Below are 23,460 nucleotides of genomic sequence, written 5' to 3'. Positions count from 1 at the left end.
TTATGGCCAAGAGAACAAGCATTTAACTATAAAAAGGTTAGAAGCATACTGTAAATTTTAATGAACACTTAATTCTTTTTTCTTAATGTGGCTGTGGACACGTGCAGCTGGATGGGGCTGCTGTGCTGTTACCACCCCAGGGCCCACCTGCCTGGCAAAAGAAGCAAGGTGTTGGGGAAAAGGGAGGCTTCTGATTGGGGTTTCAATTGATTGGAGATATTTAAGGGCTTTCTCTGAAGTGTTGCACACCTGTATCTTCCATTGAAATTAATGGAAACACGTAACATCTTTGCCAATTCATCCTTTTTCTTAGAAACGTGTGGTGTTTAGACTTCCTGAAGATAGTGACCTAAAAAAGCTCCTTCCCAAACACAGAAATTCCTTTGACTCTACTGGAAATTAATAGTACTTGATATTTAAGCATGCTCCGGAGTGGATGTACCCAGAGATGTAAAGGTGGAGCTGATGCCCATCCTTCTTGCAGTCTGGCCTGGCACAGTGCATCTATGGGGATTATTCTTCATTATTTGTGCTTGCCTGCATCTTCAGCCTCCACTGATGGTAGTCCAACCATCAGTCTCTGACCTCTCTGTATCAATGTTTACCTCTTTATAAAAGGAGATGAGATTGCAGCAGGTATAACAGATGTGACAGCCAACATCCTGCCTATCTGGGCAGCTCTGGGATGTGAAGCATTGCAGGAAGAGAGCTTCAAATGTATGTATTTGTAACTATAGCTTGAGGCATCGTTCTGCTTTGGAAAAAAGCAGCTTCACTTTCCTTTGCCTTCTGCCCTTGCAATGTGTGCCATACACAGACATGACCACACATTCTTCCTGATTTCATCCCTGCTGTAGATGAAACTCACAAGCATGTCCAAATGTCTGCAGCGATAAAGTTACCCTGGGATGCTGCATTTCCAGATCTCCCCCTGGTCACACAAGGGGACACTGCAAAGAGTAGAGCTTGCTGGTGTGTCACTTAAAGGTCACAATCTCTCAAGCTGTCATGATGACTTTTACATTTAAGTGAAGGTGATGGCTTCTTTTTCATATCAATAATCACACCAGTTCCAGAGTTGTGGGTTCTTCCATCTGCCTTTCAGTTCGAGGAGTTTTGTCCTCGATTGCCTTTTCTGTGGTCACTCCCAGCTGTGAGCATCAGATAAGGTCACAGAATCATGGAGTTGTTTGAGTTGAAAGAGACCTTTAAAGACTATCTGGTCCAACTCTGCAATAAACAGACACCTACAGCTCCATCAGGTGCTCAAAGCCCTGTCCAGCCTGGACTCCACATCTAGATGCAGTATTCTCAGTGGGGCCTCTAGTGCAGAGTAGAGAGGCAGCATCACCTCCTTCACCAAGCTGCTTTTGATGCGGCCTGGGATCTGGTTGGCTTTCTGGGCTGTGAGGGCATGTTGCTGGGTCGTGTCCAGCTTGCCATCTATCAGTACCCTCAAATGCTTCTCAGTGCTCTATCATTACATTTCTAGCTTGTACTGTTAGTGGGAGTTGCTGCATTTGGATTTATTAAGCATTACAATGTTGACCTGTGTTCACTGCATGAGCATGTCTTAGTCTTTCTGAATGGTATCCTGTCCCATTGTCAGGATCTTCCATGGAGATATTTAAGAGCATCAATCACAGTACTGTGGTCACATAACTCTATACGTTTAGACAGATTTTTTCCAGCCTAGAGTTTAACTTTTCATACTAATTTTGTATTGTTTGAATAGGATTCCCTCCTTTCTCAGGAAGAGTATACTCCTCTATTCTGATCTAAAAGGGCTCCTCAAAGAACTATTCAACTATTTCTCTAGAAACATGCAATACATTTCTTGGGAGAGTTGGTGCTCTTCCGCTTAGTGGAGGAGTGAGAAAGTATTTAGCAAGATTTCCCAAGAGATGAGCCTGAATGTTCTTATCCTGTAGACAAATCGGCTATCATTGCTCACTACAGAGACGTGCAGCAGTGTATGAAGGCTGTTCTGGGTTTGCTTGTTCTGCCATTTCATAAAGGGTTTCCTCTTCTAGAAGAGCTGATCTCAATAACACTTGTTTCATTCCAAAGCACTGCGGGGGGGTACCTCTGCTGTGTGTAAAAAGTGCTGGATTGGCTTTGTGAGCCCCTTCCTTCACACAGTCCCCTCAGCTTCATGCATAGATTTGACACAGAGGTAACACAACATGTAATTGAGAAAAAGGAGGATGTGAGTTTTTTAAACTATTTTTAGTTGTTAACCTTATTGGTGGTCTTGGTGTCTGTTGTGGGAGTGGGTCTTGGGATGCTGTCTGCTACTTGCAGATGCTGAAATGCAGCACTTCTCAGGTCCTTCTCATGACAAGAATTAATGAGATTAACTCTTCCAGAGAAAGAAATCTGTGAAATGAATGCATTTCTCTATGTGTCCAGTAGTAAATGGTGGGGAAAGTATCGGGTTGTTGTTTTCCATAAGTTGCATGAGCAGCATTTTGAGCTTCAAAAAAGAGCACAGTAGATGTGTGTGTTTATGTGATGGGCAGCTGAGAATTCATTGCACTCCTGGTGAGTCCATCAATGTTACTGGCCTCATGCTAATGCCTTTGGGTGCTGCCAGGGCTGGAGCATGACCAGCGGGAGCAGGATGAGGCTGAGGTTGTTGTGCATGTTCCTGCTATGGTCACAGTGTTTGGTGCTTTTAGATGAAGTGCTGACAGGTGAGGCAGTGAGCTGCAGTTTGGGCAGGTGAAAGGTCTGAGCATCTGCAGGGAGCTTTGGGCTCATCTGGGTGAAGAGCTCATAGCACTGAAGACTACAGTCTGCCTTTTATAGCCCATCAAGGCTGATGCTTCAGAGATATACTCATTCCCATGCTAAGCTGGCAGGTGCTGTCTCTGCAGGAAAAAAACAACCCAGGACCAGCTCACCTGGCAGCTGTGCAGGTGAAACACTGGCTGGTTCTTGGCTGCCCCTGAGGCTGCCCGTGCTTGTTTGACCTCCAGCTTTGGCTGAACAGGAGATGGTGTGGGAGCATCCCCTGCCAGGCGGGGATGGGTAGTGATGAAACTCATTCCTGCAGTCAGCTCTCAGCCCAAGCCCCTAATTGGTCTAATTAATGCTGCATGGGGGCAAGCAGCATTTTTCTGAAGTCCTTCACAGGCTCTTTGGAGTCCATCCGTGTGGCGTTTCTGTCTCTGTTTTCCTCTCCCATTCAGGGTTTGCAGAATGACTAAGTAGTGCTGACGGCATTAGTTGCTGGCCTGTATTAATTATTTCCGCGGGTTCTATTTACTTGTGTGTTCCCTATGGGAATGCTGTGCATACAGATCACAGCAGCACTTAATTTTATTGCAGTAAGCGAGTAAGCGGCTGAGGTTGGGGAAAGGAGGGGGGAAGAAGAGAGAAAGGGTCACGTATGCATCAGCCCTGTCAGGCTTTTCCTTCTGTTTCATTTGTGCTGAGGTTTTTATTATCATTAAGCCGATTGTATCTGTGGCACAAAGGGCTGGGTTACCTCGGTAACCACGCTAGCTGGGATGGTAATCCATTTATAGCATCACTGCTCAGGTCTGATTAAATTAGCATGCTGATGACGTAAATGCTTGGCTGGGTGATGCTGACGAGGCTGCTCCTAATAGGAACTCTCGCCCTTACATTTATTCTCATTTATTTCATGAGACCCCTGCAGGAAATGTACAGAAATAAGGCTCCAGATGATTGACTCTTGTTTTCAGAACAACTTGTGCTGCGAGCAGCAGACAGCGATTCATGTGGATGCAGACAGCAGCCTGCACGTTGTTTCTTCCTGCTGCAGAATTCCCCATGCAGCCCCAGTAAGGCAGAACCCTGCCTGCCGTCTGCCACAGCAGCATCAGAGCGGCTCCTCTGGCTGATAGCTTCTTTCCAGACATAGCTGAAAAAGAAATAAAAAGGGGGGTAATAATAAAAGGAAGGGAACACCCTGCTTCTTTGCTCCCTCTTGTGAGATTCCTACGAACAGAGACATCCTTTTGCTCGTTTGAAACAAGGCGGTTATTTATGTCTGAATTTTCATCGCTGAACAATAATGTTCGGCGCTGGCATTTCATACCATGCGGATCAAATGCTTTCAGCATCTTCTGTCCTGGCCCTTGAGGGTAAACATAGACAACAGCATGATGGCACAGCTGTGTCCATTGCATGATGAAGTGGCGAGAATGGGAGGGCTGAGAGCTGCTGGGGTTCCTGGCTGCCCTCCCCACCCTGCCTCTGCTTTGTTGGATGAGCAGTTGTAGGGGCAAACTGCTCCCAAGCAGGGCACTGGGGGCTTCCAGTACTTCAGCTTCTTGTTTGGGAGGGAATTTTATATTGATGGCTGCTTTTTTTTTTTTTTTATTTTTTTTTCCTTCTTTGCAAGAGTCTTTATAAAAATCACAGATTGGTTGGTTTGGAACGGACCTTAAAGCCCACCCAGCCCCAATCCCTGCCATGGGCTGGCTGCCTCCCACCAGCTCAGGCTGCCCAGGGCCCACCCAACCTGGGCTTTTGAGCGCTTTCAGGGATGGGGCACCCACCCTGGCGGCAGTGCCAGGCTTGGAAGTGCTTCAATGCATTTAAATTCCCAGAGTATTTGAGGATCTTCAGTTGGGTGCTCTGAGGTTCTGAACAATTTCCTGTTTTAATTGTCAGATTTCCTTTGCTCGGTCAGCAAAGAAGGATTTTAAAAGAATTTTTGAACAAAAGCAGTTTTGGGATGCGGGACTAAAAATGCAATAAATTTTAACTAGCAATAAATAGTTTGGCGTTTGCCCTGGAGTACGAGCAGATGTGCCTGCACTGAAAACACTGGAACTACACCTGCTCTGGGTTGGATGTGGGCTCGGGAAGCTGTCATTCATGAAATAAGCCACATGGTTTCAGGACATAAATATGAATGGAACAATACTGGGGCTTGGGGCCTGCACATTCCTATCTAGAACTTACAGGACATTTACTTGGTAGCTCAGTTGCTGAAGGAAACAATGAGTCAGGTGGGGGTGGTGTTGGGGTACATAAGAGACTGCTTCCAATAGCCGTCCCAGCTCTGATCTCTCTCTGTGGGAACCATTCGGTGCTTGGGTGATGCTGCCCAAAATTTCTTCTCCATAAAGAAGGGCACTTTGTTAATGAAGGCCATTCTCAGGGTTTGACTCTGCCTCCAGCTCAGCTCCAAGCATCCCACTTGCTGAGTCCTGCACCGGTGCCCTGAGGTGCTGCTGTGTGTGTTTACCATGTTCAGTGCATTAATCCTCGCAGCAGAGAGATTAGGGATCTAATGGGGTTGCTGCTTTGCAGGAGCCTTGCCTTGGGGCTTTCCTGTAAATTTAAACTTTAATGGCTAACACCATTAATGTCCAATTTCCAGGATAAAATATTTAAAAGCCATCAGCAGCACAATGGCTTGATGGCAGCACTCCTTGACGTGACTCTGCTGGATGGGGCTTCCTCTGAAGGTGATGGGCATGAGCATTCTTTCTGCTGCCTTAATCAATAATTGAACTAATTAAAACATTTTCAGGCCCTTGAAGCTCCAAGGGGTGTGGGCTGGTGATAAACCACTCATCATGGAGTGATGGAAACTCAAAGGGGAAATGTCCCTCGCTGAGCAAGGGGGATGCTTGCCTTTTTTTCTTCCTTTTTTTTATTTTTTGAAGGTTGGTCCAAAATAAGACTTATTTTGGATAGGAAAGGACTGCAGCTGCCCAGAGTTGCTGAAGGAGTTACCATGCTCCTGTTGAGCTCCTTGCACAGCTTGGCCAGGGACCACAGGGGAAGGCCCACTGGAATTCCCCTCCCTTCCCCATGGGTTTCTGTGATTTGGGGCATGAGTGCATTGCTATAGAGTGCCTGGAAATTTTCACTATAGGTGAGCAAAGTTTCAACTCATTTGTCTACCAAATTAGAGCGAGGCAGGGGATGAATAGTAATAAAATTCCTTTTAGTCGAAACAGACCCATTTATTGCTCATTTGGAGAAAAAGAAAAGCCTGTTGTGTTTGCATGTGTTTTGATGTTGATGCAGTTTGAGCCTGGTCCTTTTCCTCTCTGAAATCCTTGGGATATTTGTACTTGATTGCAGCAATTCCAGTGGGAGGGGAATCTGTTGGCGGAATTTGGCCTACCACCATGGGGATTGCTGTTTATTTGGCAGAGGGGGGAAGAACAAGAGTTGTTTTTTTAAACTATTCTTTATTGTTGTTCTAAAGGAAAATTGCTTATTATCTTACATGCTTTTATCTGGTGCTGAGTCATGGAAGTGAGAGAATGTGTAGGCGTCTTAGCATAAGAGAGAGTAATTCTGTCATTTACATTTACAGACAGTTATGCTTTCCAGAAAACTTTTTTTTTCCTGTGGGTTGCAAAAGTGATTAATCTGCTGCTGAAACTGTCAAGAGGTTTTCTGTTTAAGAATTTTTTGAAAGAGAGAAAAAATCTGTTTCTACTTATAGGAAATAATAAGGTAGACATTGACATAAGAAATCGCACTGAAAGAACAGACGAGAAAATGTTCCTATTCCTAACGTTATTTTTCTCTGGGTTTTTTTTTTCCCTTTTTACATATCTATCTGTCAGCCCACATAAGTCTGTCTCATGGAAGAGTCATGTAGGCTGCGATAGACATAGAAGTAAATAAAGTAGAATTACGTCCGAGTTCAGTGTTGTCAGTTTCAGCTGTTTAAAGAAACTACGGGATCGGCTTCAAATGTGGTTTGTTTTATAGAGTAAAAACAACCACCACTACCAAACAACTCAAATATTCCTCAATTAAATATTTCTCTGCTGAGTTAGTAGTAGGAACTTTTTTTCCTCCTTCATTTTTGTCTCTTTTTTTCTGTATTTCCCCCTCCCCCCCTTCCTTCTTTTCCATTTTCTAGAGAATTGCTGGTGGGCTTTTATTTTCCTATGAAGAAAAGTGTTAATTACAGCTGAGGGAGCACCTTTCCTCCCTACAACTCATCCTGAGTGATAAAAATTCCAAGTTTGTTGGGAGTTTAAAGAGCTCTTACTGCTTCCTACATGGCATAAACCATTGAAATCAACAAAACAATCCCCCGTGTTGATTTTGTTGTTATTGTAATCAATCCTCAGGACAAACCTGACAACGTGAAATATATCTGGCCTGGAAACCTACATTTTTCCTTACAAGCTTGACAGTGATGTTTTGAAATGATTTTTCTAGCAAGAGCGAGGGTACAAAAACTTGAGCTCCTTTCAGGGTGGTTTATTCTCTTAGAGGCTCATGGAATCATTAAGGTTATAAAAGACCACAAAGATCACCTAGTCCAACCCCAACCCATCCCCACCATGCCCACTGACCACGTCCCCATGGGTCTTGAATACTTCTAGAGGCAGTGACTCCCCCACCTCCCTGGGCAGCCTGTGCCGGTGCATCACCACTCCTTTCTGGGAAGAAAATGCAAAGTATGATCCAGCATGGCAGGGAGGCACGGGGATTCCTTTCCACTCTTCTGTTTCTAAATCTGTAGGAAAGAGACGAGTCTGTAAAGATGAGCAAACTGTGGCAAAAGGAAAAGAAAAAACATACAAAAAGGGAACAAAAAGAATTATAATTTCTGATGAATTCTACTGTACGTGGTATCTTTACTGGAGATTTTCAGGCACTGGAGCTCTGCTTTGCCTTTCTCTTAACACTGGGCTCAATGGAGTCATTGGTATGGTCTTGATGGACAGAAGACTGCTTGCCCCTGGCAAGTTGGGAGTTAAGGGCACGTGGTGGCTGGGGTTTGGCTGGTGGCAGGCCCAGCAAAAGCCTTAGGCTGAGGTGGTGGGTATGGCTGATACAATGTGCTTAGTTAGGGCGAAGTAGCTGAAGTCAAGCGGGATGCTGTGCTGCAATCTGCCATTGTCACAGGTAGCTTTGGTAGGTTCTTACAGCTGACCCCTTCCCAACCATAACAGCTTTAGCTGTGATCCTTTGGCCTTCAGCAGCAAATGCTTTGTGCTGTGTAAGTGGAATACTGATCTGTACATCACATGCCCCATGAGGCTCTGAAAATCTCATTTTTCTCCTTTAGCGTGGCTTAGGTCTGGTTTTTAGGAAAAGATGAGCTTCAGGCCCCAGGAGGTTTCATGTTCAGGGTGAATAGGCGCTGTATTTAGGTGTTTTTTTTCACTGGAAAGCCACACACTGCAGCTGGACTTCTAAATTAAAGGGGGAAGGGAATTAACCTGGCTTAGCATAAGCTTTGACAATTCCGTTGAGGGACTGGTGACTCATTCAGAGAATTCAGAGAGTCCGCAAGGGCTCAAATGATGCTTCTGAAAGCTTACAGAGTGTCATTGCTTTGTGTTTTAACGATTGGGTCCTGCAGTGAATTCTTGTGGATTGTTATGGAAAAGAGATTTATTGATGACTTATGATGCCGGGATGCTTGCTCTGCGCATGATTTTTTTTTTCTTCTTAAAATACAGATATGTCATGAACCTCAAAATAAATGTGGTGCCAGCTAGAAGTGAAGTGAATCTAACTGTAAATTCAGACCCAGACCTGAGTTTCCCTTGTTCCCTTGAGTTAAGGTCTGGAGCTTCGTTTGCCCTGTGACAAACAAGAACCAAAGCCACAAAACTCTGCTTTGGATCCAAAATTCCTTGTAGTTTTTGGGCGTCCACTGCTGAGTTTTGGATAGTGCTGAGAGCTCGTTAGAACACTGTTGAAGCCAAGCTGCTCAGAAGGACTAAATTAATACTCCCTAGTCCCAAAGTTTTTAGCATTTAGTGCTCCTGCCCCAGGGCTAGAAAGTCATGTTGCAAATTCTGAAGTTAAAAATGTCAAAATCAGTTAGGCTGTAAATTCCAGTAGCCATCAGTATGCATTTATACATCCACTGCAAGGGGAGAAGTGAGGGGAGCAGCGGCATTCTGTTAGTTTAGAATTGCCAGCTTGCTCCCAATTGCTGTCACCAAAGTGGCTGCAGCAGGTTTGACCCAGGCTCTGTTAAGCCCAGATTAGAAGTTTTGCTTGCTTTCATTCAGGTTGTAGCAGTATAACTTGCCAAGACCTCCCTACGTGTTCATTTTTAAGCAAGGCTAGACAATTATTACCCGGAGGAGGTTATAACTGTAAGATTTGTTACAGTTTATGTAGAAACCTCCAGTGTGTTCCCAGCGCTGAGAAAAACCCCGCAAATTCAGCAGGCCAAATCCTCATCTGCCACAGCCAGCGGATTGAAGCAAATCTACTGGAGTCAACAGACTGCTTGAGCTGGCACCGCTGTCACTGAGATCAGAGTCTGGCTTCAGATCGGGCACTTTTAAAAAATATAACTTGGGCAGAGCGAGGTATTAGAGAATATATGCTGGTTCTTAGCTGTGGCTGTGATAACCATAACTCAATCAGCGGCCTCACAGCAAATGTCTTGAGATGTTATTTTGATCCAAGAGCAGTGTAAGTCAGGAAAATTGTAACTCAATATTAACTTAATCGTAACTTAATAGTGCTTGGTAGGTCATCCTTGATAAAGCTTAACCTTCCCCCACTCCCTTCCCCCCCCCTAAAACTGCTGATGCCCCATCCCAGGAGGTGCCCAAGCCAGGCTGGATGGGCCCTGGGCAGTCTGCTCTGGTGGGAGGCAACAAGCCCAGGAGGGCAGGGGTTGGGGCTGGTTGAACTTTAAGGTCCCTTCCAACCCAAGCAGTTCTGTGATCCCGTAATATATTCTATTTAGCGGTATGAGTCGTTAAAAAAACACAGCCCTTATGTTTTGGTTAAGAATGAAGAGATGTTTTTGTTCTTTGAGGGTTTTTTCTTTTTTTGTCTTTTTATATAAAAAATTACAATGGCTATTTGTGGCTTTGTTTCCTCAAGGCATATTTGGGAAAACTGAATTGATTTATAATGCCATTTGCAATAGAATCAAGCCTGCTGAGGCAGTGGGTTTGACTCTGCCTTCCACGGGCTTTTTAGAGTGATATTATTGTGATATTAAGCATGGAAAATACCAGCCCGGAATTGTTATTCTAAATTTTTATTGTAAATTTTTTATCAGCGTGTGTTTTAAATGCCATATTACCCATATGCTTAATGTAGTTTTATTTTCTCTACGGAGAGAAGAAAATAGTGGGGAAGCTGACAGTTCTGAGTTTGCACCTTAATTTAAAAATATTGTCTCCAACTTTCTGTATTGCTTTTTACGCGAGTATTGCTGAGTTTCAGATGGCACTTCTCTTTTGCTATTTATTAATGTTCTGTTTCACTTTCCTGGCTTGTTATAGTATTGCCCCGGTGTTTTGACTAGACTCGTTGCAGTGGGTAAATTCCATGTATCTTAGTGTATGCATTCGTCTGTGTACAGAGTAACTTAAAAAGTCACGGCAGGTGAAGGGAAGCCTTTTCAATCACATGTATTTCCCAACATGGTACTTGGAGGCTGCGATACTGTGGAAAGACGAAGGTATTTCGGGCAGTGGTGATAACCCAGGCAGACGGATAAATGAGGGAACGTTCCACTCCACTTCCCAGAAGAAGCCATCTGGGAAAACAGTTAAATTTGACCTGTTGTTGAAGCTCGTCAGCCTCTTGGAAAGGTGTACGTTGGACCTAATAGGAAAATAACCTCGCTGTCATATCTGCCTGTCTTTTGTATTGGTTCTTTTTTTTTTCCTTGAGCTGTTACTTTCTTGGTGAGGCTGTATGGTTTTTCTTTGCTGCTAACCACTCGAGTTACTAGCTTGAATTGTTTCGTATCCCACTAAAAATACTGGCGGATGATGGTGGGTTCTGGACCTCAAATGAACCATAAGAAAGCAGATGTTGTACGAACACAGAATTGTTCAGTGATGCTTCTGCTCTTCTGTACTAGTATTCGCACAGGCTTTAAAATGTGGGGAAGAATAAAAACACATGTTTTTCACAGGAAATAGAGACAATACTAACATTTGAAAATGCTTATGCCCTGTGGTAGGATAATTTTTTAAATCTAGTTTAATAGACTTTAGGAATTTGAGAAGATAAATAGGTCATAAATGCAAGCAATGCAACTATTAAATGAAATCGTAAACAAACAAGTAACACAAAGTAAACCAAGTAGAGTCTGAGCGCATATGTACTTCATATTATTTTATGTGTGCATATGCACTCTTTTAATATCCTCTAGAATTAATAAAGGAAGAAAGCTTGTGCACTCTATAAACACTCTAAAACTTCCTTGCAATTTAGTAGGAAATGAGAACCATTTATAGGGGTTTTGGACGATTCTTTAAATCTGTTGTTCAGCACACAATAGAGAATGCTAAGTTTTCCATCTAGTTGTAGACTTCTCCAGAAGATTTTGTGAATATGTGTATTTCATTCTGTCACTCACTGCTTCACGTCCCTTCAGTCATGTGTCTTCCATTATAACATTTTAATTTGTTTTTTATGATCATGATGAACATCCGTGGATAGCTGCATAATCTGTGTAACCCTCCAACCTTGCCCATATTTATCAGGCACATGAGCTGCTTTTCCATTACAAATAGTGAGTTATAAAAGGAAGAGAAATCGTTTTTGAGTCTGTGGATGGTGTAATTACGATACTTTCACTAGCTGAGTCATAGCAAAAGTCATAAAAATACTTTACTCACCCAAAATTCTTATTCAGATGGGGAGAGTGGGGGCTTTCCCCATTGTAAGGCAGCACAACATTTTGCCTGACTTAAACAGGGAGACTCATTAAACCCACTGGTAGGACCCAGCTTGCTTAATGGATATGTTTGGACATTCCTGCATTGCGAAACCTCAGAGAAAAGGTGCTGCTTAAGAAGCCTGGCTTCTCCGCTCCATTCACTTATGCTGTGTTCCTAGGGCACTGTGTTACCCTGTTTGAGGCCTTCTGTTTTGGGATTGCATTTAGTAGTTCTGAGTTTTGTTGTACCCACAGGTCTGTGATACACGGATCTTTATGTAATCTGTGGTCAAGTCAATATGCCACTGGTTCAGCCAGTGCAGGGGGCTGACATCCCATGTTCCTGAGGTCCGGGTTGGCGCAGATTTGTCATTCTAGTCTCTAGAGTTGGAAATCACAGAAACATCCTGAAATTTGTTCAGGAAACATTTAGCTTCTCGCAACAGAACAGACATCATCTGTAGCTTGACAAGGGTTTCCTTATGCTGGTATCAGATGTCCTTGTAGATGAAGTGGCTGCTGTAGTTCAACTGATCAAGAGGAATTGCTAAAATAGCAAAGTTTTAATCCTAGCTAGCCCTTTCAATGAATTAAACTCAAGTCTTGGCCCTTGACTGTCTACCAGAGCTAGAAGTATTTAGGTCAATTGTTTGCACATCTTTTTAAAGCTAGTCTTTCACGTACTACTCTTCATAAATACCAGATGATCACTTGTCAGAAACGGAAAAACAAATAAAGGGATCATGTAGTTATCATAGTGATAGTAGTAGGATAAACAAAAAAGTAAATATTAAACCGAGAGGGACAAGCAAAATTACTCCCTGGCATAATATTTGTATTTTGGAGACCTAACTTTTCAGATGTGCTCAGGTTCTGTGGAATTAATGGAGTGTCATGAAGTGGAAACCCAGCTTGCCTAGAAAACTTGACACCCATACTGAAAGCTGAACCAGGGTGTTTGTCTGTAACTGCGCACACTGGTTGTGAAAGGTTTTTTTCCATGATATAATACTGGAGGTCAACTTATTGTCACCTTTTCTTTTGTGCTCCCTCTTTTCCCTTGTGTTTCAAGTTGGGCCGTCACAAGGAGTACAAAAGGGGTTGTGAACAGATACATTAGCAACTATGACTCCTTATCCACCCTTGGTAGCAGCTGAAAAACAGATCAAAGCTCAGAAGCAGTTGTGTTCTTGCAACACTTCGTGGCATCTGTAAGGTATTCTCTTCATTTGACATCCAGAGATGAACACTTTATTAGATTTCTCCTCTTTTTCTTTTGGTATAGCGCCGAGGAGCAATCTGTTTGAATACCTTTGATAGCTTCTGGTGATCAAGCCAACAAGATGAATCCATATAAACACTGCTGGGAAGTACAAATGTGGCTGCTGATCCTGCACAGCTCGTGCCTCTGTGGTGCTCGCATGGCAGCTGTGAACTGGAAATGAGAGAGTGATGAAACTGTAAAGAAAAGCGTCATTTGATTATAAGCATATTTTGGCTGAGGATTTTATGACTTTTGGACCAGACTTCAAAATTTTGGATGAGAGTCTTAAGGGCATTTTGACACCTATGGAGATCTGTACTAGCAACTAAGCCATGTGTATCACATAGCATTGGTGCAAAGAGGAGCAGCATGTCCTCTGTGTGCTCAGTCTACCATTTGGGCATTATGAAGAAGGCCAGAAAAACCTCTTATGTTGAAAATGCACTGAATTTGCTGCATGGGGTATGCATAGTAGTGCATCTGTCAGTCTCTGGACATTCATCAATCCAGCTGGAGCTCTACCAGAATGCCAAGTGTCTGAAGGTCCCAAGTGAAAGGCTAGAGTTCTTTTTTTCATCTAGATGTTATTTCAGACAGAAAAAAAAAAAACAGTATGTTGTGGGGAACCTGCCTGTGTGTTATCACTAGCAAAGTGGCTTGTTGAAATACATAGTGCAGAAGTCAGAAGGTGTTAGATGTGTCTGCACATCAGGAAACCTCCTAAAATGCCTGTTGATGTTTTGAGGTGCCTAAAGGCCCAGGTTTCAGAGCAGGATATTTGATGTTTCCTTGGGGCTTTCCTTTTCAAACTGTCCCTGCAGACACCCAAGGTCACTCTGGATGGGGCCCTGAGCATCTGATAGTGCTGTAGATGTCTCTGTTCATTGCAGGGAGTTGGACCAGATGGCCTTTCAGGATCCCATTCAACTCAAATGATTCTGTGATAAATCCCTTTGGTGCGAGGCTGAGCTTGAGTGACAGTGCACTTAATGCAGGGAAAAGGTGTCTGTACTTGTAACAGTCACGTCAAAATTACCTCTTTATTGCAGAATCATCTCAGCTAACTTGTGCTGTCTAAATATTCAGTGACTTGTCTTGGCTGTTTGTGCGCTTCTTTTGCAGTCGGTGAAGAGAAGTAGATTCTCCCCCAGTGGATGATTCATCTGTTCTGATTTGGGCTTCAGTACTAGAAAGGGGTAAATGACCCAGTAGAGATGCACCAAAGCCACACCTGGAAGATTTCAGCTGGTCCTGGGGTTGCGGTCCTGCAGTGCTCACGGACCGTGCAGATGAGTGGCTGACTTGGAGAGATGCTGCATAGGCACTGCTAGCTGGCAGCCTCCTGGGATCGCTGCATCCTGTGTTCAGCCTGCCTGTAGCTGCCAGGTTTCTGCCTTTCGAGGAAGGAGGGTTGTCTCTCCTAGAGTAAATTGTGACTGAAATGCTTGAAAGAGGCAGCCTCAGCTTACCGCAGTGGTTCTCAACCTGTGTTCTGCAAACCCTGGGGGTCCGTGGATCACTCCTAAGGGAACTAAGAAGAATTGTGTGAAAGGTAATTTAAAAACAAAAACAAACAAAATACCCCCCCTTGTGTTTATTGTCAGTAGATTAACTCTCTGTGTGAAGGAGCCTGTCCCTCCTGAAAGACATTTGGGGGCTGCAGAACATAAAGGTTGAAAACCACTGAGCTGGAGTAATGTATCTTTATAAGTGATAATTTGACAGCTAAAGGGCTAAAGCTTTTCAACCGTACCTTCGTGAAAAGTGCCAGGAGAATTGAATAGAATGCGATAAACTTTGTGTAGGCATTTTTTATCAGGTCCGTGAAGCTGAGTAACTGAAGGGACTATAGAAAATACTAATACACAAAATAAAAGGAGAATTGAATCCTTTTCATAAGGCTTCCAGCTGATCATACAGAATCATGCTCCTAATGTAGACAGCAGTTACTTTGTTCTCTTTAAGATTTAACCCTGACAAATGGTATAGAATTATAGACTAATTTTGGTAGAACAATGTTTCATTTCTAGTACCTATTAAATAACTTTATTGTAGATATATGCCGAATGTGATTTAAGATCTATTTAAATAATTTCCATGGAATGAAGATTCATGCGGATAATCTGATCTCTGGGTTTCCCCACCAAGGTGGCTTTGAATTCAGATATCCAGCTTTGACAGCAAGGTCCCTTGAAATGCATGGCTTTGTGATAGTGGCACAGACTTCTCCTATGGTGGTTGATACAAGAAACTCCTGCAAATTGTTTATAAGCTGTCACTGCCTTCAAGTAGATGGGGCAAGATCTACCAAGCAAAGTGGTTCCCCTCACAGTTGCACATGGTAGCTTTATTTAGGAGAAGCGTTATGGGGGGTTTTTCCTCCCACATTCATTGAGTTCTACTTGATTTTGTCAGTATTAGTTCACCTTTATTTGAACTGCTGGGTAATTCATTTGTAGAAGAGGCAGTGCATTTAGGTACTTCCATCTGTGTTTAAACAAGGCTCTTGTGCTTTCCCCACTAAAAAAAAAAAAAGAAAAAAGATTTTGTAGTATAATGCTTGTGGTGGTTGAGGTTCTGAATTTAACTCCTTCTTACTCTAGTTTCTCTTAACAACTCTGCCTTATCAGCACCTGGGGTTTCTAGTTTACTCTCTTTGCGAATATGAATTTGCAAGAACAGGCTGATGGTAAGTAGCGTGGTTCTAATTTGCACTTGCAAAGTGTGTCAGACAGTTTCACCTAATGCATGGCGAGCGGAGGAAAGCCTGCCTTCCTTTGAGAACAGTCCTTAGAGGATGTCAGAGAGCATGCTTGGCTGTCTTAGTCATTTGCAAATGCAGTACAGCTTTGAAATGAGCTGTCCAGGAGCTGCTGAAGGAAGGGGTGCCTGAACCTTCCTGTGAATCCACTCTCTTTCTTTCTTTCTGCTTTTCCTTCCTCCTTTTTCTGCTTGCTTTTATGCTTCTGGACTGTAACTTTGATATGCTTTTGGATGAGTCTACTTTGTTGTACTAGTAGGCGTTCTGTGGACTCGTTTGGATGAAACCTTTGTGGCAGTCATTGCTGGGACTGTACCCAGTGACACAGGTAGTCCTTTCCAGCTTTCTGCTCATTACTCCCTCTCCATCTATCTGGCATCCTTATAGCCTCATCATTCTCTCCTATCTTAGTGTTTAACAGACATCTGTTGAAATTGCTCTTCCTCATGGAATATGAGTGCCATATTCTTGCTCTTCTGCATGCGCCTTGTCCATAGTTCATATGCATTTGTAATGTCTTAATCAATTAATGACCTGGAAATTTAAGCCTGTGGTGATATTTGAGTCCATGGAGAAGGCTGGACTGTGGCCACCTTTGTCTCCCAAGCAAGAGAGCAGAGGTTTATGGTGATATGTCACCTGTGCCCTTGTTCAAGACCTACAGCCAATGTTCCTCTTTGTGTCCTCCTAAATCATTAGTGTTCCAGAAAGTGTTGAATTCCCTCCAGTCTGTTCCATATTTCTGCTACACCACATTAACAAGCATTGCACCCTTCTCCTCCCCCTCGAGCCAGTCGTTCATTAGAAACTTGCCCAGTACCCTCAGAGGAATTGAGAATGAGTCACTCAGGGTGCCTCTGGGGACTCCTACTGATGCAAACTTCCTCCTCCTCAAGATGGGCTGTGGTTTGAATGCCACAGTGCGGCTGGTGCTTGTGAGCTCCAACCTTTGCCATGATGGTGTTGGCTGTGCTGGGTCTCTGGCCCAGGGACCCAGCTTGGTGCCTTCCATCATTTGGGCTCCTGTACAAGATGGAAGACTCAGCATATCTTGTTGGTGTTGGATATGAGAGCTACTCAGATCCTCTCAGAGTGCCAGCCTATAGGCAGCAAAACTTATTTTGGAGAAAGGGGTTATCGTTCCTAAGGTGTATTCCAGTTCTGTTAGGAGACTGGCACCAACACATGAAGTATGTTATCTGGATGCTAATAATGCAAGAATGAAATTGCCCAGTTCTTGGTGTGGAACAGACTTCCATCACGAGAGTTTTACTGACATTCTGTCATAATCTGCTTCCAGAGTCTGCATTCAGAAATGTGAGATGTGATGAACAGAGCTCAATTATGTTCTGTTTTGGGCTTTCCTGTTCCCTGCTGATGTGCCATTGTCATTAAAACGTTATCTACCTTCTCCCTGTTCACACTGGGGTGGGGGGGAAGCTCTGGTGGTAATTGCACAGTGCCGCGTTGTGGACCTTTCATCCCATTACAGTAAGTGGACAAACTACTGTCATTTACAAGAATGAACTAGGTGAGGAAATAGGAAAGTTTCTAGCACTCCTGGACTAAATGCCAAGCTGACACGGGAATAATTGCTTCAAGAAGTAAATTTTCTTGCTAGTACTGAGCACTGGTGCAGTTGTGCAGTGAAGCAGGGGTAGAGGGATGCCTGCTCCACACCAAGTGTTTAGGAACAGAAGAATTGTGCAATGCTAACGAAGGGCTACAGACCCTTAACCCATTTCTGCTCTTGCAGTTCAGCCTAGATACACTTCAGCTCTTCATTCTTTTCAGTTTCAGAATCTGTTCTATGTATTGTCTTGTCATGGATCTGTTTGTAAAGTCAGGGTTTGACTACACTGAGACATTTCTTTTCTCTTGCAGAAGTATGCTGCCTGTTTTTCTCCACCTCTGCATGCATACCTTTTACAGCTCTCAAACCAGCTTGATGCTCTTATTTGCCTGTTGTTTTGTTCATTCCTTGTGGGAGGTTTGCCCTGAAGGTGTGATTGCAGGAGTCAGTTCTTTACCAGTGCATCAGCAAAAATGTCTTTGCACCTGTCACCGGGAAAGAGCTACCGGTAGTGTAGTAGAGCTTCCTTATTGCTTGGTAGACTTGTCTGTAGGCTGTGGAGGAGAAGCTGAGTCATCTGCTCCGTTCTCCCATCACATGTGGTGGCTGCCACCTGGGTGGTGATTTGGTAACTTGGGAATCTCAGTGTGTTGCGTGGTTGAAGGCCCTCTCCAGCCACTGGCTGGAGCTGGTTAGGCAGCAACTTCTTGCCGCCACCTGCTGACCAGGCAGAGGATTTCTCTGATGCCCCTGGTGAGCCCCCACCGCTCGGTTCCCTGCCTAGCAGGTCCAGCAAGAGGCAGTGAATGCAGACCAGGGTGTCTGCATAGAGCAGCAATATCTCGGGAGAGGTACAGGACTGATCGTTTAAGGAAAAGAGATGTGTGCTTTAGTTTGAGCACTGCCATGGGCATCAGATGAGCTTGTCTGATTTGGGTCTCCTTTGCACTTACAGGTCATTGAGAGGATTGGGTGAGATAGAGCCCACTGCAGAAAGCTTACATAAGATATAACCATCATGCAAAGTGTAACAGCAAAGGAATACCATTAAACTGTTCATGTTCCCTTTAATTCTTCTGTGTATGGGAAGAGGTGGAATTCAAGGACCCTTTTAAGAATACGACAGAATAAGGAGTGGCAAGATACTTTGCTGAATCCTGAGCTCCAGGAGTAGAAATTTGTTCTTTGACTTAGTGAAAAGGCTTAATGGTGATCTTCAGAAAACATTTTGTAATGTTAGCTCTTTAACAAAGCTGCATTTTTGCACCAGTATTTTTGGATACGGAGGCTGACTAATAAAGTTGAGTAAGAAAGACAAGTATATTAGACAGGAAGACATAAGATACCTGCTAGGACGATGTTGCGGTGCTATGTCTTCATGTAGTTGCCAAGTCCCAGGAAGTGGCAGGTCTTGCTGTGAGGCTCAGGTGCTGGTGCAGGGTTACACAGGATCAAACTTCTAAAGCCCTTAGGAATCTTGGCCTGCTTTCTGCCCTTCTCTGTGCCACGTGTAACATTTTGCTGGGGTCACTTGAGACTTGCAGTGCTTGGGAGCAGTGCCAGGGACGGGGACACTTCTGTGTTACACTTTGCTCTAAGCAAAGCTTTCAGCCCATCCTGTTTTGCTGTCTTATGCTGTCAGAAGCAGTCCTGTATTGGGGGCAATACCCTCTGAGCACTCTGGAGACTTGCGTGTCTCCATAGAGACTTAAATCTCATTTTTCTTCTTTTTGAGTGCTCTCGTTTTCACATGAACATGTGGGTATCCATGCTAAATATCCTCCTGAAAATCTCCTTTTTCCCCCTGCGTTTATTGCTTTTGAGCTTGTTTGTTCAAAGGTGGAGGAAGAAACCCCAAGGAGGGACACAACGTGCTGCCTGGCAGTTCTGCTCGGCTGCAGCAGCGCTGTCCCTGTTCTGTCAGAGCAGGAAAAGGTTGTTATTACCATTTTATAATGCGTAGTTTCAGGTACATTCCTGCTTCCCTAAGCAGTCTGAGTTGCTGTGCAGATGTTACTTGAAGACCCTGTTCCTTCTTAACCCTTCTGCTTACAACCCAATGCTGAACTGTTCATCCTGCTGACGTTGTGGCTCTTTGTTTCCTCCTAGGGCTCCGGGACCTCCAGCTCTGCTGCCACCACCCCATCTGTGTCCACCCCTGTCACTGGCCACAAGCGGATGATCATTCCCAACCAGCCTCCCCTCACTGCCACCAAGAAGTCCACAGCCAAGGGGCCTGGCCAGCCAGCACCCATCCCAGTCACTCCCATCGGCACCCTGAAGCCTCAGCCGGTTCCAGCTTCCTACACCACGGCCTCCACACCCAGCCGCCCAACCTTCAATGTCCAAGTGAGGACGGCACAGCCCAGCCCTCACTACCAGCCGCCAGGCCCACAGCCCACTCACTATGGCAGTCTGGGGCCCGGCCAGCCCTATGCAGCACCCCCAGCCCGCCCGCCCGGTGCCCAGCAATATGGCTCAGCACAGCCCCGTGGGCCCGACTATGGTTACGCCCCACCACCTGCCCGTCCTTCAGAGCCCAGCTATGGCTACGCACCTCAGCAAGGCCGCTACCAGGACCCGTATTACGGTGGATATGGAGGGAGGAATGGCTCTGACGCACCCTACATGCCACAGAGCACCTGGAAGGTTGAGCCAGCGTATCCTAGCAGTAATACCATGGGACAGGCTCCTCCTGGGCTGTACCAGCCTCCTGGCACAAAGAAGACCTACATCACCGACCCAGTGCTGGCCCCGCAGCCGCTGCAGCAAAAGGTAAGAGATGTCAGCACTTGTTGGTCACCCTTATACAGAGAAATTGGTGAGGTGTTGGCACAGGCTATCCAGGAAAGCTGTGGATGCCTCATCCTTGGAGGTGCTCAAGGCCAGGCTGGGTGGAGCCCTGGGCAGCCTGAACTGGTGCTTGATCTAGATGATTGTTGAGGTTTTTTCCAACCCAAGCCATTCTGTGACTCTTGAGGGGGAGTACAGGGGAGCCCCAGGAGCCTTCTTCAAAGGCAACACATGGGATCAGGTGGCACTGCCTGTGGATCCCAAGTAGCTGCAGCTCCTCTTCCAATAGGGTCAGGGCTGTTGGTGTTATTGCAGGAGCTCACCCTGTGGGGTGGGAGCAGCTCTGTCCCTGCAACATGCCCTCACATGATACAGTTGTCAGCAGTACATCTGTATGGTGTTAGTGCACTTGGGTCCTTCCTTCAGGGCTCTCCCAGGATTGAATGGGAGTCAGCATTTCCTCTGAGAGCTCATGGACATCTTTGGCTTGCCGGAGAATTTGTTCATCTTATGCAGATAGGAGGTACAGAAGGCACTGGTTTTGGTTGTGGTTCAGAGCGATTCCGGAGGTTGACCTCTTGTTTGTCGCTGTTTAAAAATCACTTATCATAGAAAAACCACATGGAAATGAGTTCTCACACAGTGCTGTGGGTGCTCTGATTTCCCTCTCAGGTGGTAGCGAGGCGAATGGCATCCAACCACTTCAACACACATATGGGCCTTGTAAACCAAAGGAGAGATACCAAAGTTAAACTACTTGGCTTCTCTGCCCAGGTGTCAGCGTGGGCTGGCCCATGTCACTTCTGGTGGTCACTTCAAATGTGGCTCAAGGGGCTTGTGGGGCCTCAGCTTTGTGTGATCCTTCTATATGATGGGGTTTGGCTGTGCCTGAGGGCAAAGACACCAAGCCCATGTAGGGAGATGGTGAGCTCGTTGCTGGCCAGGGCAGGATAATAAAAGACAGCTCCTTCAATTACTGTCTATGAGAAGCTAATAAACCACTTTTTTTCCCCCATTTTTCCCCTTCCCTTACAAAGAAGTGAGGAGAAAAGCAATAAACTCAGCTCTGCAGGTGCCTGGTACAGAGCTTAGATTGGAAAGTAGTGAAAGGTAGGAAATTTGCACATAGCCTTAACTGGTGTAAATTGGTGTGTTTCCAGTGGAGTCACTGAAGAAATGCCAAGCTATAGCAGTTATGTATTTAGACATATAGATACAAGTAGGCTTATATATATATATAAATAAAAAATTAAGAACTTTAGTTCAGTCAGCATCTCTATGGAAACGCAAATCATCTTGAACCACAAACAGCACAAGTCTCATTTGCATTACAAAGCTGGAGGGGCAGTTTAATTTAGTTCAAGTTTGGGGTTTCATATACGCGTATTTAGATATCTATTTACATATGTGTTTGTGTGCACGTGACATTTGCAGATACACATATATAATTATTTGTATTGTCTCTATAAAAATAACTTTAGTATTTCTGCAAGACAGGCTGCGATCTGCTTGGTGATAAATTCCTCTAGGATTTAATTCCCTTCTAACCTGCTCAGTATCTGCATTATTGCCTGTTTCACCTTTGAGCTTACAACAACTCTCTACCATGGTGCTGCAAACTGCTTGATTGCTGTTTTGTAAAATGCACAGATTAATTGTTGAAGGATTGAAGATGATCTTGCAGTCTAGTAGGACATTCTCGGTAATAAAGCACTGTGTGCTTTGCCAGTGGAGCAGTATTGTCCGGTTTTACTGAATGTTGTTCTCTTCCTCTGCAGTCCCATTCATAAAATCAACTTTTGGAATTATTTAAAATGAAAAAAAAAGGCAGGCTTTGCTAGTGCCAGATTTCTGATAAGGGAGAATTATTGCTGTAAATCTACTTGTTGGCTACAGCACAGCAGAAATCAGAATCAGTTTTCTACGTGAAAATATGTTGTGTTCTGCCTTTTCAGGGTTGGTTTGAGGTCTTTCAGTTAAGGAGAATGAACTGAGAAGCCAGAATGATTTAAAAAGCAGGTGTTATCACTTAAAATGCAAGAATACCTTTAGATGTTTTTCCTCTTGCAATGGAGTCATCTTAAAATACTGAATCATTTCCAACTGTGTTCAGAAAAAATGCATTCTTAATTTTGAACACATTTTGTGTGGAAAATATTAAAGAAATCTTAACAAATTCATCTCTTACTAGAAATCTGTGAGCCTTAACTCTGGTATCAACCATGACCTGTCACTGAGTAGAATTTTTTCATTTAATTCATTTAGGGTTTGTAATAACCAAAAAAAAATCCCAACTAATTAAAAAGCACCTTAATTTATATTTTGCATTCTGTCTAGAAAGGATCGACAATGCTGTGGCTCTGTGCTTTTTACTGTGTACTGATTATGTTGAGGTTGCTGCTGATCCAAAATAAATCTGGACTGGTATGGGAACAGCAAATAATCTCTATGGGTTCTTAAAGCCCACTGAGAACAATGAGCTGTAGTCACAGTCAGCTCTGGTGCATTCTGTCCTTGGGCCAGTTATGGGAGTGAGAGCTGTGCATGTGAAACCTCTCTGCATTTAGTCCTTTGTTGCGCTGCACTTAGCATTAATGCCCAAGTCCTAGTTAGGAAGTGAACTAGTGAAGTGCACGTCCTCATTCAAACCTTCATACGCTTTGAAGGCACCCACAGCCAGAAATCTCAGTAGCTTTTTCTTCTCGGTCATCAATAGTGGGGGTTTCTGATGAACAGCACAAGAATTGTTACAAAACCATCACAGGAACTTTTGATACAGTGAGCTCGCTTCATGTTGTTTGCAGTGGTATGGTGTCCTTTCAGATCAAATAGAAGCCTGAATGCTCTTTCTAAATGTCTCTTCTCCCAAAAGTCAGCAAGCACTGGATCAGAGTGACTCATTAGGTATAATGATCTTTGGCACAAAGATGCTCACAGCAGAGAATAAAAAATGGCAAAGCCATGGAGAGAGAATTTTTGCAAGTTTGCCTAGTGGCCAGAGTAGTTGAAGAAGGTCCTACCATTAACCAACACATCTGGCCAAGTCACCAAATACCTTTCATATCTTGAAGTAACTCCAGATCCTCTCACTGGTTTTGGTTATCATAGAATTGTAAAGTTTGGAAGAGACCCCTAAGATTGTCTGATCCAACTGTCCATATACCATCAATATTTCCCATTAAACCACGTTCCTCAGTGCTGCATTTCCATGGTTCTAGAAAACTTCCAGGGACAGTGACTCTGCCACCTCCCTGGGCAGCCCGTGACAGTGCCTGTCCACTCTTTTGGAGGAAAAGCTCTTCCTATTACCCAACTTGAATGTTATGTTGGAGTGTTTCTGAGATACTGCTGCATATCTCTGTGGACCAGCAGAAAGTGTGCTATGGGTGCTGACCTCATTAGCATCCACTGCAGCTCACATTCTGGCTCATTCATGCGGTCCTATGAAG

The 23,460-nt window shown here is 44.2% G+C and overlaps 1 protein-coding gene across 9 annotated transcripts in view; it reads left to right on the top strand.

The window, feature by feature from the left end:
- The window catches only part of LPP (LIM domain containing preferred translocation partner in lipoma), a 301,297-nt gene that overhangs the window by 168,307 nt on the left and 109,530 nt on the right, over positions 1-23,460 (top strand). For all 9 annotated transcript variants that reach the window (XM_072344422.1, XM_072344423.1, XM_072344424.1 and 6 more), the window contains one exon: positions 19,328-19,993. In XM_072344422.1, coding sequence (XP_072200523.1) covers positions 19,328-19,993 — 666 coding nt within the window. The remainder of the gene's footprint in view (positions 1-19,327; positions 19,994-23,460) is intronic.

Source organism: Excalfactoria chinensis, chromosome 9 (assembly GCF_039878825.1).
Source record: "Excalfactoria chinensis isolate bCotChi1 chromosome 9, bCotChi1.hap2, whole genome shotgun sequence".
Taxonomy (NCBI): domain Eukaryota; kingdom Metazoa; phylum Chordata; class Aves; order Galliformes; family Phasianidae; genus Excalfactoria; species Excalfactoria chinensis.
This window is presented reverse-complemented; position numbering and strand designations above follow the sequence as displayed.